This window comes from Lytechinus pictus, chromosome 8, assembly GCF_037042905.1.
Source record: "Lytechinus pictus isolate F3 Inbred chromosome 8, Lp3.0, whole genome shotgun sequence".
Lineage (NCBI taxonomy): Eukaryota > Metazoa > Echinodermata > Echinoidea > Temnopleuroida > Toxopneustidae > Lytechinus > Lytechinus pictus.
This window is the reverse complement of record NC_087252.1, coordinates 18,320,194-18,337,285: the sequence shown is the minus strand read 5'-3', so window position 1 is coordinate 18,337,285 and position 17,092 is coordinate 18,320,194. Positions and strand designations below refer to the sequence as shown.

Sequence of the window (17,092 nt, the reverse complement as noted above, 5' to 3'; positions counted from 1 at the left end):
GTCTTATAATTTTTTTTTTTTTGGGGGGGTGGGTTTTCTTTTTTTGCTTTATCTCGTTCACTAGGATCAAGAATCTTTTTTTTTTAATCAGGGATGTGAGAGTTCAGATTTTTAGCTGATTTCAGATTTTGTTTTGATTTTCAGCTTAATTTCAGCTCATTCTGGCTTTCCTCTGTACTAAAAGAATGGGGGCTCATTCTATTTCAGACTTTTTCAACACTTCAGCTTTTTTCAGATCTTTTGATTTGTGACCACTCACACCCCTCTTAAATCGAAGAAGACAAAAAGGGAAACTCAATATCTTGTCTCATTTATATGATTCTGTTTTATTTCAAAAGAATAACTCACATTATTCAATGCGAGGACCTGTACATATATAAATACTGAACAAAGATGAAAACATATCCAGTTTACAAAGATTCCATTTCAAAGACAATATATTTTTTTATATGCCTCAAGATGCTATAAAGAAAATAGTAAGTCGAACCTCCGCACTAAGTCGGTTAGTGTTTTCAATGTGTTATTTGTGTCCATATTAAACACATGGCAATACAATCATCTAGGCCAAAGCGTTGTACAGGTTACTCTACCTAAATCGGATCTTTTGGACCCACACAAATTTGTAAACTAAGAGGAGGTATATAACACATGCATACATGCATTTTGAAAAATCTGAGGTCCGTCTTACATAGAGTTGTGATTTATCCGATCAATGGCAACTATGGAAAGCCGGTGAAGTCAACATGTTTATAAAATACTTGTTTGCTCAAAATTTTTCCCTACATATGAATGTATATCCATGCATTAATTGATTTCTTGACAATTTGGTATGTTCTCCTTTGTTTACAAATGACATTTTGCAAATTTTCTGTATAAAAAATTATGACACAGATGGATTTCCATAGTTATGATTGATTGAATCAATTGAACTTTGTAAGACGGGCCCTGGTCTAAAATTATTTTAACTTTATAGGTGAAAATTTGACTTTGAGATTGACTTTGGCAACTTTACCAGGCATGTACTGTATTTCTACAAGTAGGTTGGAGATTTGGTGATTGATTACCTGACATAGCATTTTTTTTGGCACAAGAAGGAACTTGTAGCCTAAATAATATTACACAAATGGTTCTCATCTCCAATATTAATGGCCCAAAATCACAAAGGTGGTTTTCAAAACCATCGTTTGAACCCATGGTTATGCAGATTTCCTGTATAAATTACGCGTATTGACCGTGTAAATTAAAAAATGTCCAATGCTGATGCACACTTTTGTCACAGTGCGCCAAATTGACGCCTGTTGCTGTGGTTATCCATCCTATTTTATTCATGAGTCCACTGTTTTGACATTTGAATTAATGAGTCCACTCTTCAAACAGTGGACTCATCAATAAAATAGCATGGATGACCACAATAACATGCATCAATTTGGCACACTGACAAAAGCGCGCATCAACATTGGACATTTTTAATATACGCGATAAGCATAATTTATACAGGAAATCTGCATAAACCATGGGTTCAACTGATGGTTTTTAAAACCACCTTTGTGAATTCGGGCCAATAAGTCTGTAAAAAAGAAACTATTCTGATATATTCCATTACTTGTACAGTCATCCAGTTTTATACATGATAAATACATGTAGAGTAAATCCCTTTCCACTATTAGAGAATATGAATAGAATATGACATTTACTACTAATAATCTTTTATATACATATAATAATATATACAAACTGCATGTAATTACTATATTCAGAAGTAACAAAAATAATACAGGACGATCAGAACATACATATGGGTGATCCTGTCATATTTCCATTACATGAATAGTCTGCTATCTGCTTGTTACATAAAATTGAGTGTCTGGACTTTCAAACAAGGTATTTGACACTGTAATGTCATGAGAACTCAAGTTGTATTCTATTACTATGGCAAAAACCAGTTAAATTCTTGAATTGCTTAAGTCATAATAATCTTTGAATGAAAGTTGAACTGCATTGGTGAAACAATAAAAAAATTTAAACTTTTGATCCTAATAAATGCAAATAAAATTTGGCAAAAAGATTTACCTCCAAATTTTCGACTGTGCCCTTCAGCCCTTCAGTCTTCTGCAGGGATATGACCCGTGTGATCTTCACCGGAAGATCACCATAAAGTCCTGTGCGACGGGGGCCGATACAAACTTCAAAGAGTTTATGACCCAATTCTTCGCCGCAACGTCACTTCCGGTGAAGATCAGACAGGTTCATATCCCTGAAGTGTACAGTCAAAAATTTGGAGGCAAATCTTTTAGCCAAATTCCACTTGCATTAGGATCAAAAGTTTAAATATTTGGATCATGATAATCTTACAATCAGGTTTACCCGTGTAGTTAACCAATAAGCAAGATACGAACTGATCTGAACCACATTGATATTGTGGCAACGATTGTCTAATTTCCAACCATCAAATGGAAATGAGATTGACAGTAATATTACCGGTTACCAAACGTATTTCAGGGCCACCATACACACGTCTACAATACACAGCCATGGATTGTTTTCCTTCAGCAAGAAATTTACCCACATTGTGCTGCACTCAACCCAGGTGAGGTGAATGGGTACCAGCAGGAAATAATTCCTCAAAAAGCTATGCACAACGGAATCGGTAGACTAGCTTAGCCGGGGTAATGTAGGAGCGCCTTGAGCACCTAGCAAGGTGGATACGTGCGCTATACAAATCCAAAATTATTATTCATTATCATGAGCTGGGATTGTCCTCTTCAGGTTCTTTTATGGCATCGGTATCTTGTTCTTCTGATGGGTCTTCTGTTTCCTTCGTTGTCTCTTCTTCGCTGACATGATCTGCAACGACCAACATGAACAGAATCGACATGAGTCATACATAATTTCATACTCTGAAAGACAAACGGCTGAGTGAAATACTGCACAAGTACAGCAGACAGCCATCTTACTTGTGAATTTCAAGGGACATATGCAAGCAATTTTGCCTATGACCAGTTTTATACTGATGAAATATACAATCAATTGTGCCTGAAGTTCAAACTTGCATAAGTCAAACGATCGCCGAGGTCAGAAGTCTTAGGTAATCTTCTCTTTATAATATACAATCGGCTAAAAAGGGAGATATCATCTATGACAAGAAAGGGTCACCAGTCTCGCATAAAGTCATATTTTACTAACAGTGTACAAACAGCTTTATGAAATGACCCAAGGGCAGACCTGCCAACCTTCTAACAACAAAAAAAGTAATCTTAAAGGAAAAAATTATTTTTTGACAAAAAAAAAGAGTATTTAAAAAAATTTGTCTCAACGTAACATTCGCCAGCCTGTTGTAGTGAGATCAGTGAAAAAACATGGGAAATGACTCTTCTTGAAAACTTGTCAAAAATTCACCTTTTTACACATGTGCTCGTGGGCAAGAATTTACTTGTTCTTTTTAGTTTTTATGTAACAAGTTACTGGCCGGACAGTGAGTTTTATCGGTCTGGAACTGTCAGACCGGCGCTAGTGTCACGAGCGGTGTATAATACATACTCCATGATCCGAAATTTAAAAAAAAAAGTAACAAATCATACAAAAAAAGAATTGGTGTATTCATAGCAAAAAAGAGGAACAAATACTCCAAAAAGGGAATGGTTTGCATGTCTGCAAGGGGTGTTTCATAATAGTTGTCACTATCACTTGGTCCAACTGTCATTTAGTCTATTGCCCAGGTGATCTAATGGCTACTTCTTCTCCTTATTTATCTGCACTTATCACATGAAATATTAGTTCATGAACAGTTCATCTAACCATGTACATGTAGGCTATGTGGTGTTTGGCCAAGTGGATCACACGAAATGGGTATAACCAAACTGGAAATCAGGCAAAATGGTAAATGGGCTAAAGGGCAATTAGACCAGAATGGTTATTAGACGACCTGGGGGCCGTCCATAAAGCTATTTGTTTCAAGCAACTTTAAGAACGACTGGTGAACCTTTCTCGTGGTAAATGGTATACACCAAATGTTCATTGGTGATGATCATTTGGTGCGCAAGAAAGGTTCACCAGTCGTTCATAAAGTCGCTCGTAACTTATGAACGGCTTGATGTGGGATGAGGCCAGCGGAAAGTAGACAAAGCAGGAGGGGACCAAGTGGCAATGAAGTAATCCTTCAGTGGATGGAGTCATAAATACTGGGAAAATGTGGTAACAGGACACTTGCTCCTGCAACAATTGCACCAGGCTTTTTCTTTCATCTAAGATATCGAGTTAGGGTTGCAATAGGGTTTTATGCTAGGTTTAGGGTTAAGTTTAGGATAGGGTATAGTGTTAAATCCAGGGTTGAAGTTGGTCATTCCATCAGTGTGTGGAATTTACAGCGGGGCTATTGTCGCTGGAGCAAATCTCATGAAACCGAAAATGAACATACCACTTTGCTCTGTCTGTTCTTCAGCTGCTTCAGGAATCACATCAATCTTCATCTCTTCCTTTCCCTTTTTCTCATCTTCCATCTCCTCCACATCTTTGATCGGTTCTTCCTTCTGAGGTATGAGCAATCGTAGGGACTCGACGATGGAGGCAATATCAAGAGATCCGACATGTCCCTGACAATATAGAAAATGTGATAATGAAAGTTGTATCAATGATAATGACAATTACATCTATTCATTTACCTATTTACTGTTTATTTCTGATACCTATACAGGGAGACACAGTATCATTGAATGGGTAATCAGCATGATCTATGATGGTAATTGCCAAAGTTAAGATGGGGATGATGGTGGTGGTGGTGGTGGTGATGACGGTGGGGATGATGATGATGATAATGATGATGATGATAATGATGAAGGTGGTGGTGGTGATGATGATGATGATGGTGGTGTTGTTGATGATGATGATAATGGTGGTAGTGGTGGTGGTGGTGGTGGTGTTGATGATGATGATGATGGTGGTGGTGATGATGATGATGATGATGAGGATAAGATCATGATGATGATGATGAAGATGATGGCAATGATGATGCTGGTGCTGGTAGTGGTTGTTGATATGGTCATGGTGAGCAATGATGAAAATGATAATGATGATGATGATTATGACTATTACTATCATGATCATGATGTGGTATAAGCAGTAATGGTAATGTATTATCTCACCATCTTCTGTAATTCAATTGTAGATAGGCCAATGGTCTGAGCAATGACTGACAGTGGAAACAATGAGATCAGACATCTATTAAGAAACGGAACCATCTGACTGCTAGCGGCCTCACAGAATGAAATGAACTGATCCTGTTCTCGCTGGTTAAATGTACTCTCCTCCGCTCTAAAAAAAATAATGAAAGAAAAAATATGATACATCACTGTGACAGTCTCTCTATTTCATCAACGAGCTTACATAGCAAAACGTATCAGGAAGGAGATCTGCCAGCGGTTGGATAAACTCATTCACATATTCCTGACGGCAGTTTGAAATTACAAATGCCCACATAAATTTTGATTGCTTTTTTATCATGATCTCTACACATCCAGAATATTTGCAGCACCCACCCATCCCCCCTTTCTTCCTCCCTAAAACACCCAACAAAAAATGAACCCCAATAACCACATACATGAGTATAATAGTTCAAATGCGCAATCAAGATTATCAGATCATAATGATCAGTACGCAGTGCAAGAAATGCATTCTTTCTTGAAGTAATTTAAAAGTACAATAACTCCTACATATGAGAGGCAATGATAGCTTTGAAAATGGGGCTGAGCGATTGCTGCAGTGACTATGAAACATGGAGAGCAATAGCTACAGAAGCGCACAACCTAAATTCGTTTAGTCCTGTAAGTATCCTACAATTTTAAGTTAGCTATGTTTTTCAAAGACACCACTGAACTTGCCTATGAAAGGCCACGACAGTGTTAACAATGATGTTCAGCGATTGTTGTCGTGGTTGTAAACGTGGTGAGCTACAACTATAGAAGCGTACAACCCAAGATCACTTAGTATCCTACAATCCAAGATTAGCTATGTCTTTCAAACACACCATAAATCTTACCTATGAAAGGCAACGATAGCATTGACAATAGTGTTCAGCGATTGCTGCAGTGACTGCGAAACATGATGAGCGACAGCTACGGGAGCACACAGCCTAAGATCATTCAGTCCCGTTAGTATGCAATTGGTGTAAGCTGCTAGAGGCGGATGCTCCATGAGAGATGGTGGTGGAATGTTGGCTCCATCACTCTGTCAAGAAACAAAGAAATTTGATGATTGAGCTGATAGTTGTAGTTCAGATTTAGTGCAAAATGATGAATAAAAAAGAAATTGCTTGACAAAAGTGTCATAAAACCTTTCACAACATCAACATCTAAAATGCATGTTTATTCAAAATATTTTGTAGATATGATGTATATTGATATATTCATTGTTTGTTTCCTTGAAAATTCAGTGTGCTTCTCTTTCTTTAAAAATGACATGATGCAAATTTCCTGTAGAAAAGACTATGACATTGCTGGATTTCCATGCAGTTGAGGTTGATCAGATCAATCGTAACTCTTTGTTAGACAGGGCCCTGAGAGCAGGGTCAATGATAAGTACTAGTGACAAACCTGGTGTCCTGGGATAGACACTGATGACATAGCAAGGAAAGCTTGTGAAGCAACAGGTGTGTATGACTGCATATCTTGTTCAAACCTGACCAAAAAAAAAGAAGAAAAAAACATGGAAACAAAATTGTTTTATTCAAGAACGTTAGAGATTTTAATATAGCCTGAATGAAATATTTCATTTTTTGTATATTCCTGAGTTATTTCCATGAACTTCCAATACAGCAGAACAAAACTGGAAAAGAACCCAACTAAATATCTAAGATATTTGCTACTGCCATCATAATCTATTCTGTTTAATTTCAATTGACCCCAAAATATTTTCCATTCAGCTATCCAGGAGAGTATTTCATTATCACTTTCTGTCTCACACATTGTCTGATCAGGCTGTTTATATGTTAACTATCTGATAAAACAGGCTTTGTTTGGATAAAAAAAATATCCAAGAAGTCCTTAAAATTAGCTCCTTGAATATAAATCAATGTATTTGATTATTGTATTTTTTATTGTAATATTGCCCTTTAATTAAATGTATCAGTTGCAAATAACCTCTTGAAAATAATTTTGTCTGAATACAGATTCTTTCATGGCATGAAAATTAGATGTTTGTGTTGCACTATGAAATCAAATTGCAACATACCTCTCTGATGCTGTTTTCAAAGTTGCTAGAAAGCCGTGCAGCGTCGCTCTCTGGAAGATAGGAGCTAGGAGGCCTCTGAAGTCTGCACCTACCCGACTGAACGATAACCCAAAGTACATACACTGGCCAAGTAGGGAGTCTAATCGGTTACCGATGCCGTGTTCAAGGTCGACCTCAAGGGTGTGTAGGAACTGGGACACCTGGTTGTAATTGGAACAATTTAATCATTCAAGAAGTCCATAAAAAAATTTGGTTTTGGGCAATTGCCTTCATTTTATGTTTCTCATTGTGTATCTTCTTTGTATGCATTAGGTAAATTGATATTGTGAGCGCTTTGGGCCATTTGGGAAAAGCATGTTATAAATATTGGGTATTATTATTCTTCAAAGAGGAACAAGTTGGAATGCATCAGTTTATTTGTACAAATGCCAGTTGCGGTAACAATCTCAAAATGAGTTTAAACAGAATCCAATAAAATGACTACACAAATGTTTGTAAGATAAGAATATACAAAAAAAAATATGTGGCAAATGGCATTGGAAGAAAATGTGTAATTGCTGTAAAATGTGCAAAATAAGCATGGCATTCCATATGATGTCGGGTCTTATGCCAAGCAATATTACTACACTGTCCCACATATGCCTTTCTGTGTTAGTGATTTTCAGAGTGGTCAATTATCAGCAATGACTTCATGATTTCACAAAGTTGACATTAACGTACCAGATCCAGATCTAAGAATTTTAAAGATCAATGCTCAAAGGGCTTTTATTTTAAAAAAAATAGAAACAATGCTGATGAGCTACATAACAAAAACAAAAATCAAATTTCAAATTTGACAGTTGAAATAATATTCAATAGCCATTCCAATTTTGAAAGATTGTAAATCACTTTATGATAAACCCTAATCCTAATCTTTACACTACTCAAAACCAAAAACTATTACAATCCCGGCTCCAACCCTTTGCCCTCTTGAGATATGAAGACAGGAGCTAATGTCGCAGGAGCATGTGTCGTGTCACCCAAAAATATCTCACCTTTTCAACAACCCATCCTTGGAAGAGAGCTGCTTCATTGGTAATAGAATCGTGACTGGCCGATAAGATGGGGTCGTCATCGGAAAAGATGGCACGATACTGGGTTACGATGTCAAAGAGGTGTACTCTACTTGCTTCAATCACTTTTGTGATGTGCTGGTAAGCTGAGGAGAAAGAAAGTTTGAGTCTAGTGGTGAGTGAGTCTATGGCCCATATTCTGAAGTCGGGTTTAACTTAAACTTAGGTTAAAAGTTGTGGTTCAAGTATGGACAGCCAATTGTTACATAAATCACTAACAGTAGAGATATAATATTTCAGCTCATTTGGCTCTCAAATCATTCATAATTGTGTAGGAAGTATAAATAAATGATCGTCTTCACCATCGATAAATCAGGAAAGAGCACAGTAAACATAAGAAACATACAACTTAATAAAAATTTTGACACTTTGGCTTCCATAATTTTTACGCAGAGTTAGACAGTGGTCTAGGATAAACCTGACTTCAGAATACGGGACTATAGGTTGCAAATCCGAAGGTTCAGGGCAGTGGTGGATCCAGGGGGGCACATCCAGCCTGTGCCCCCCCCCCCTTTGAGAGCCATAATTAAATTTTTTAAGTAATGCCATTCTTACACAAGTGTGCCCTCCCCCCCTTTGAAAGTCACAGCAAATACATTTTCAATGGGAATATGTTGTTTATACACAGGTGAGGACCTTTTATATTTTTGCTTTTCAAATTTTACATGGATTAAAATGACCCTCAATTTTAGGTGAAAACCTTTTTTTTGTGCTTGTCAAATTTTCCTCGGGAAAATATCCCCCCCCCCCTTTTTGGAAAATCCTGGATCCGCCCCTGATCCAGGGTTCACATCTTGCCTCAGTTTCATGACATATTCTAATTGAATGCACGCCTGTGTGAAATACATAGGCACAAAAGATTTCATTCACCCAAAACAACAGATGTATGCAATTTGCTTTCTGACAATTGAAATGAAATCACTCCCACAAACAGAAGGAAATAATGCCTTGCTTTTTAAGTACACGCTGAATAGGCTTGAATGCATTTAATCATGGTCATTTAGGACAGTATAACACTCTATCCAGGTGACATATACTCAGCACCAAAATGATGCCAGGTGGGTGTTTCATAAAGCTGTTCATAAGTTGCGAACGACTTTAGAAATGACTGGTGATCCATTCTTTGGAACTATATCAACACGAATTTCATGTGTGACATCTACCAAACTATCAAACTATGAATTGGAACTATGATGTGGAGCGTCGTGGTGTAGCGGTTCTGACTCTCGCCTTGTAATCAGAGGGTCGTTAGTTTGAATCCCACCATGGCCTAGCGTCCTTTGGCAAGGCGTCAATCCACACTTTGCCACTCTCACCCAGGTGCTAATTGGGTACCGGAAGGAAACAACCATCGTCGTGGTTGGTTGGTTTAGCAAGTGTGCGCCTAACAGGCTGCTTGAAATGCTATGAATCCAGTGACCGGGTAATAATAATTGTGAAGCGCTTTGAGCAGTCGTAGATTGATAAAGCGCTATATAAATGCCAATTATTATTATTATGATTCTCTGACAACTCCCTTCTTTCTTTGTTTAAAACCTACCATCATCCGTTGGTAATGCTGATAGTATGCCCTGGAACCACGCATCCCTGGCCTGGAGAAATTTGATCCTAAGCTCCGCCTCCGTAAAGAGATCCATACGACGGAGGTAGCCAATCAGACGCAAGCATGCGGGAAGCTGGATGGCTGAACGCATCTGCTGGATTAGCTGGTTTAACATCAGCTGACTGGAGGAATGAACCTCTTCAACAATGTTCTGGAAGAGGATGAAAAGTAAGAACGGAAGATTGTTTTAAAAGTTTAGTTCGATTTATGGTATAAAAATCTAATATCGACAAAAGGAAAATGGTTGAAAGCAATCCTCAAAGTATTTATCATGCATCAGAATGCTTATTTAGAACAACAAAGTTTAATTATACTAATTAAGGATTGCTTGATATCGTATCCATTTCATTACAACCGGCTTTCCTGGTGTAGCTCAGACAGGAAACAACACTGGGACTACACTGGCATTTTTCAGTGATTTTTCTGATCTTCATTTCATCATTTCTCTGTAATGGTAAATTTTCCTGAAAAATCGTTTGGAAGATATCATTTATTTACAGTTTTCAAAATGCTGTGCATAAAGTTTTGTTCAATACTGTGAACATTTCACTTTCTGTTGTTACCAATACCACAGTTTATCTTTAAAACTTGTCTACATGTATGTGACTAGTCAATGTTTCAGGCAACACAAAACATTGTGGAAATTGCTAAGAAATGAAATCATGGTTACCTTTATAACCGGAATGCTAAATTAATGCTTCTTCTCCTACCGTTTGACGTATGCTGCCAGCTCTAACGCCTCACTAGTCAATGTTTCAGGCAACACAAACTTTGTATTAATTGTTAAGAAATGAAATCATGGTTACCTTTATAACATGTATGCTGGCATGCTTCTTCTCCAACCATTTGACGTATGCTGCCAGCTCTAAGGCCTCACTAGTCAATGTTTCAGGCAACACAAAACATTGTATAAATTGCTAAGAAATGAAATCATGGTTACCTTTATAACAGGTATGCTAGAATGCTTCTTCTCCAACCGTTTGACGTACGCTGCCAGCTCTAAGGCCTCACTAGTCAATGTTTCAGGCAACACAAACATTTTATAAATTGTTAAGAAATGAAATCATGGTTACCTTTATAACCGGAATGCTAGAATGCTTCTTCTCCGGCCTCACTAGTCAATGTTTCAGGCAACACAAACATTGTATTAATTGTTAAGAAATGAAATCATGGTTACCTTTATAACGGGTATGCTAGCATGCTTCTTCTCCAACCGTTTGACGTACGCTGCCAGCTCTAAGGCCTCACTAGTCAATGTTTCAGGCAACACAAACATTGTATAAATTGCTAAGAAATGAAATCATGGTTACCTTTATAACGGGTATGCTAGCATGCTTCTTCTCCAACCGTTTGACGTATGCTGCCAGCTCTAAGGCCTCACTATTCAATGTTTCAGGCAACACAAACATTGTATAAATTGCTAAGAAATGAAATCATAGTTACCTTTATAACAGGTATGCTAGCATGCTTCTTCTCCAACCGTTTGACGTACGCTGCCAGCTCTAAGGCCTCACTAGTCAATGTTTCAGGCAACACAAACATTGTATAAATTGTTAAGAAATGAAATCATGGTTACCTTTATAACAGGTATGCTAGCATGCTTCTTCTCCAACTGTTTGACGTACACTGCCAGCTCTAAGGCCTCACTAGTCAATGTTTCAGGCAACACAAACATTGTATAAATTGTTAAGAAATGAAATCATAGTCACCTTTATAACAGGTATGCTAGCATGCTTCTTCTCCAACTGTTTGACGTACACTGCCAGCTCTAAGGCCTCACTAGTCAATGTTTCAGGCAACACAAACATTGTATAAATTGTTAAGAAATGAAATCATAGTCACCTTTATAACAGGTATGCTAGCATGCTTCTTCTCCAACCGTTTGACGTATGCTGCCAGCTCTAAGGCCTCACTAGTCAATGTTTCAGGCAACACAAACATTGTATAAATTGCTAAGAAATGAAATCATAGTTACCTTTATAACAGGTATACTAGAATGCTTCTTCTCCAACCGTTTGACGTACACTGCCAGCTCTAAGGCCTCACTAGTCAATGTTTCAGGCAACACAAACATTGTATAAATTGTTAAGAAATGAAATCATAGTTACCTTTATAACTGGTATGCTAGAATGCTTCTTCTCCAACCGTTTGACGTACGCTGCCAGCTCTAAGGCCTCACTAGTCAATGTTTCAGGCAACACAAATATTGTATAAATTGCTAAGAAATGAAATCATGGTTACCTTTATAACAGGTATGCTAGCATGCTTCTTCTCCAACCGTTTGACGTACGCTGCCAGCTCTAAGGCCTCATCATAGTAAGCATTCCTCACGCAGGTATCCATGAGTTGAGGTATTTCAAGGATCTCCAGAAGTTGAGTGTGTTTGGAAAGCGTCAGCGAGTTCATTCTCCGGCTGAGAAATGGAATATCATTGAAAAAAACAATATATCTGTTTTTATCTACGAGTTGTGTCCTAGAAAAAAAGAGGTTTCCAGTTATATTTGTTTTCCAGCATAGACAGATTAATTATGATATTTTACTTACATTATAATAAAGTTTTTCTTTGTCATTTGATACCTACATGTAATATGAAATATATAAAAAGTAAACATCAATGAGTAAGAAAAGTATGAAATTTTTAAGTAAAAATCAAGATCAGTAGGAAAAATTGGTTTTTTAACCTTAACTTCCCTGGGATGTGGTATGCCTAGCAATTGAAATTGGAAACTTCTGCTAGAATGTCCCAAAGAGAGTGGAAAATGTGCATTCATTGTATCTAGGCACGCCAGGATGCAATGACCTGGTTAATAATATCTGTTAAGCGCTTTAATAGAGATAGTTTTCCAATGTATTAAACACTACATAAAAGCAGAATGTCATTATCATTGTTACCTCGAGCTGATCTGTTGGGCCTCCTTCAGGAACTGATTGCATCCTTCGCTGAAGTCTGGTAGTTTGTCCAATAGATTATTCAGGTGTTGCTCTACAACTGCAAACTGAAGAATAAATAAACAATCAAGATTATACACAGCCCTGAAATAAAACAACATGCAGCACACATTTGTTTCAGTCAAGATAAAGACGCGTACCATCCTCATCTCTCTCTACTCTTCCCTTTCTTTCCCTTACTTTTCATCATCGCCTTTTCCCCCAACTCCTTTTCTCTCTATACCTTTTAATAAGCTATTATAGTACGGCCTCTATAAAAAAGATACAGTGATCAGCTAATCGAGTGACATTTTGCATGTTTAGCAAATCAATCAAGTTGATATATTTTTAAGGGTCACATTTATAATTGCCTCATACTTAATATATATTTCTGAATGATTTGCAGGCTTGGCAAAATCTAATAACAAATCTTATCCGTCAGCTGATTATCTTGTTTCCATAAAATAAATCCATTCACATCAATCAACTGAACATTCATTCCTTCAGTCAGTCAGTCAGAAAGTCATTTCTAAGGATATACAGAATTTGCCACATTGCATGAAAATAAGTTTACCAGAAATCAGTAATAGACCTTCCATCTTCCATGACAATTATCATAAAAACAATAGAGATCACAGTTGTAAAACGTTTCATACTATATTTCTGAGATATCGACAGGTTTGGCAAAATCTAATTACAAAGGATGAGAAAAATCCAATCTTACATCTTCCACAATCTCCCTCGAGCAGTCAGCTGTTTCAATGAATGTCTTGTAGTTATCGAAAGCTAGTTCTTGAGTCTGCTGGAGAACCTGCGACCTGTCATCTGATAATCTCTCTGGCTCCCGAGCTGAGAAGTTGTCAAAAGATAACGACAAAAAAAATAACTTTGAAAAGTTTGATGAAAGGAATTGTTCTATAGATGTTTTATCTGTTTCATCTGATAGTTACCATCAGTGGCGGATCCAGGGGGGGGGGGGGGCACAGCCGGCCCGTGCCCCCCCTTTGAGAGGTACAATTAAAATTTGTAATGTTAAAATGCCATTAAAACAGAAGTGTGCCCCCCCTCCCCTTTTTGGAAGTGAAGACCTTTTTTTTTTTTTTTTGCTTGACAAATTTTCCCTCGGGGAATAGGTACCCCCCCTTTTGAAAATCATGGATCCGCCCCTGGTTACCATAATAAGGAGTAACAGTCAGAAGCCTGTGATTCTCAGTAAATAAAAATCAAGGAAAGGTGTAAGACGGCAAATGATTGGTGGGCAGTTAAAACATCATCATAATCTATTTTTATCTCAATTTCCTCATTTGATACGGATTGCCCATCTTTGTAGATTGAACTAGACTCGACTTTGAGTAATGAACTACTGCAGCTAACCTGAATCCTAAAAGGTGACAAATATTTGGAATCAATTTGTTTATGGATTAGTTATAAATTGATTACTTACATAATTTGTCCACTCCATATGAGCTCAGTTCTGTAAGGTATAGGGCAAAGTCTGGATTTTCCCTCCATGATTCTAAATAAACAAAACAGAAAAAAAAATGTTGGTGCCCATATTTTATCAAATAATCAAAAGCATTGCGCATATAGACCTCTCTAATGATTTTAGACAGAGTTATAAAACTACTGACGAGCTGAATAATAAGGTTGTGAATTTTAACAGCGCCACCATCGGAGACTCTGCCCTGCATGCCTGGAACAACATGCTTAACCACTGACTAGGCCAAGCCCGAGGCGAGGTAAGCCATTTTTGGCACTAATGCAGTTTCGAACCGGCTGACTTCGGCTTTGCTTCTTCTTCTGGAAACAGTACTACAGGCATTGACAGGCCACGTCTAGCGTCTGGTGTAATGTTGTACTGCTTCGAGCAAATTTCCCCACCAGAAATTGTCCACAAATGTCATGGCAAGACTCAGTCACATTTCGAGGCCAATAAACAATCTATGCCCATGACCACATACTGCACCGGCACCGCTTTTTAAAGTTTTCAATCCAAATATCCCGATCGGGAACGCAAACCGCTGTATTTCGTCACTCTAGGCGACACCGCAATACTTACCCGTGTTAATAAACTGGGACTCCACTCACGCGCATTTGGGCCGCCCTAGCTTAGAACTAAGCACTAATATCACTTTAAAAACTATATCTACAAGGTATGTATAATCTATTAACTACTTTAATAATGTTTAATCGGTACTCACCGGTTCTTTTGATGTATTTTCTCAAGAATTCCCACGGATTTGTCTCAAATCTTGCGACAAACCACGTCGCCATAGACAGCTGCATATTCTTTTTTATTTATAAATAAAGCGCCCCTTACGATAGTTGTTAACAACGCGGCCAAATCGTTAGGTTTTTTGCACTGTCTCCAAGGCTTTTTTATTTTGTTTTATTTTTTATTTTTTAATAAATATTTTGTTTAATAGCGATTTTTACGTCAAATATTAAATTTATATCACAAAATATTTTTTAATTGTAGAAATATATATAAAATCATGCAATAATTTATTCTATATATATTTTATAATAAAATTTATAATTGTTGCGGTCTTTAAAAAAAGATAGTCGATCGATCAGGTGATGACTACACGTATCACGTGATCTGAAAATCAGCTTCATACCGCTTTGATCGCACTCGACGGTGACCGGACTGACTGCCAAAAGAGATCGAAAAAGGACTCAAATGTAAGTTTCCCTTTATTTTATTAAATTTAAATTAAGAATAGGAATATATTTAATGGGCAATCTTTTAATAAATGATAAACAAACGAGGACAAAACTCATATTTTGGGAGTAATATCATACTTGGGTGCAGGAAACAGTACGGTTAGAAGTTCTAACCTGTTTTTAACGCATTGTCGCCTAGGCTATGACTTTATGAGGTCCATACATGCTAATAGTAATGTTTGGACCTCATTGGTACTAGGAGTGATTGGTACTAGGGTAGGAGTGTATTTCGTCTTCGATCTTTCTTAACATATCATTGTCCGACTGCTTCAGAATTTACACTAAAAACACGTTAGGTGTGTGAAGTTGGTATAACGTTTATTTACCTCGCGTCAGTGGCCTATCTATAACGACAACGTTAGACTTGAGGCCTCATTCCCTCAAATCATGTCAATCGAAAAATAATAGGCCTAGATCTCGAATTGACTCACACAAAATCCTACGAATGGGACAATGTTCAAATAGCTTACAAACATTACCGCGGAGTATCACGTAAATGGGGAAGTAAGCACCGTTTTTTCATCCATCTTATTCTTCATTTACATCGCATTGATTGAAAACAAAACCATAAAATACATTACCTGGAAAAGAATCCTTAAAAACAGCGGTCAAAATAGTTTCGTCTTCCACGTCCACAGTCACAGAAGATGCCATTTTCGTCTGCTGCCATCTGCGGCTGCTACATGGCTATATAATCTTCCCATCAAGTCTCAGATCACAATTTTTTTAAATTTAATTTTAAGGAATCAAACCTACAGTATTTAGGAATGATTGAAATGATCTGTTTCAAAAAAGGGAGGGGACAGGAATGGTAACACAGGTGTGATTTTTTTTTTAGAAATCAATTTCTTCTTTATTCATTTATTCATCATATCCATCCATCCATCCATTCATTCATTCATTCATATTCCATTCAGTCAATTCATCCCGATGCGTTTATGCCCAGGAGGGCCCTGCATCGTATACATCCAGATCCAGATCCATTCTTTCATTCACTCATGTACCGATCGACATTTCACTCATTGATTCTTTCATTCATTTGTAAATCTCTCGTCATATTCATTTGTCCACTTCTGTTTCATTTTGTTTTTCACTCCTATCATTTTGCTTGTCTAATATTTGAGAAAAATTGAATGAAAGAGATAGTTACGAGCATTTCACATGTGACATCACAAATATTTGTCGCATTGCCCATTGGAGAATCTTCATAGCATTTTTTAGTGATCGCAATATTCAAATGCTCATAACTTTCTCATTATTTGTCCGATTTTTCTCAAACTTGCTTTGATCTTTTTCTTTGCTTTTTCTGTTTCCATGAGGGAACTGATGTCACACACTCACTATCTCTTATTTGAAATATAAGAAATTTGATTTTTTTTTTCCCCCTGATTTTTTTCCCCTCACGATGTGAAATATATCATTCGATTCCTATCCCTGGCCCAAACTTGTGGAATTGCCACTGTTGATGTAACCTATTGTGATTCAATATAGTTTCCTTATT

General features: G+C 37.2%; 1 protein-coding gene across 1 annotated transcript; it reads right to left on the bottom strand.

The window, feature by feature from the left end:
• Window positions 1–302: 302 nt before the first annotated feature.
• LOC129266262 (conserved oligomeric Golgi complex subunit 8-like) lies at window positions 303–16,281 on the bottom strand. Its single transcript, XM_064103700.1, has 13 exons — window positions 16,173–16,281; window positions 14,309–14,380; window positions 13,589–13,713; window positions 12,829–12,932; window positions 12,178–12,349; window positions 9,874–10,087; window positions 8,256–8,419; window positions 7,222–7,421; window positions 6,585–6,669; window positions 6,032–6,219; window positions 5,139–5,307; window positions 4,415–4,589; window positions 303–2,844 (listed from the first exon to the last, which is right to left on the bottom strand). Exons 1-13 carry the CDS (start codon window positions 16,243–16,245, stop codon window positions 2,741–2,743), a joined length of 1,845 nt encoding a protein of 614 aa, XP_063959770.1. The 5' UTR covers window positions 16,246–16,281; the 3' UTR covers window positions 303–2,740.
• Window positions 16,282–17,092: the final 811 nt, after the last annotated feature.

Excerpts from the sequence above, each read along its gene's own strand:
- LOC129266262 (XM_064103700.1), bottom strand. The coding sequence starts at position 16,245 with ATGGCATCTTCTGTGACTGTGGACGTGGAAGACGAAACTATTTTGACC. Across the intron at positions 12,933-13,588 it reads CGAGGGAGATTGTGGAAGAT|TTTGCAGTTGTAGAGCAACA; the intron begins GTAAGATTGGAT and ends TTTATTCTTCAG. Across the intron at positions 12,350-12,828 it reads GCCCAACAGATCAGCTCGAG|CCGGAGAATGAACTCGCTGA; the intron begins GTAACAATGATA and ends TCCATTTCTCAG.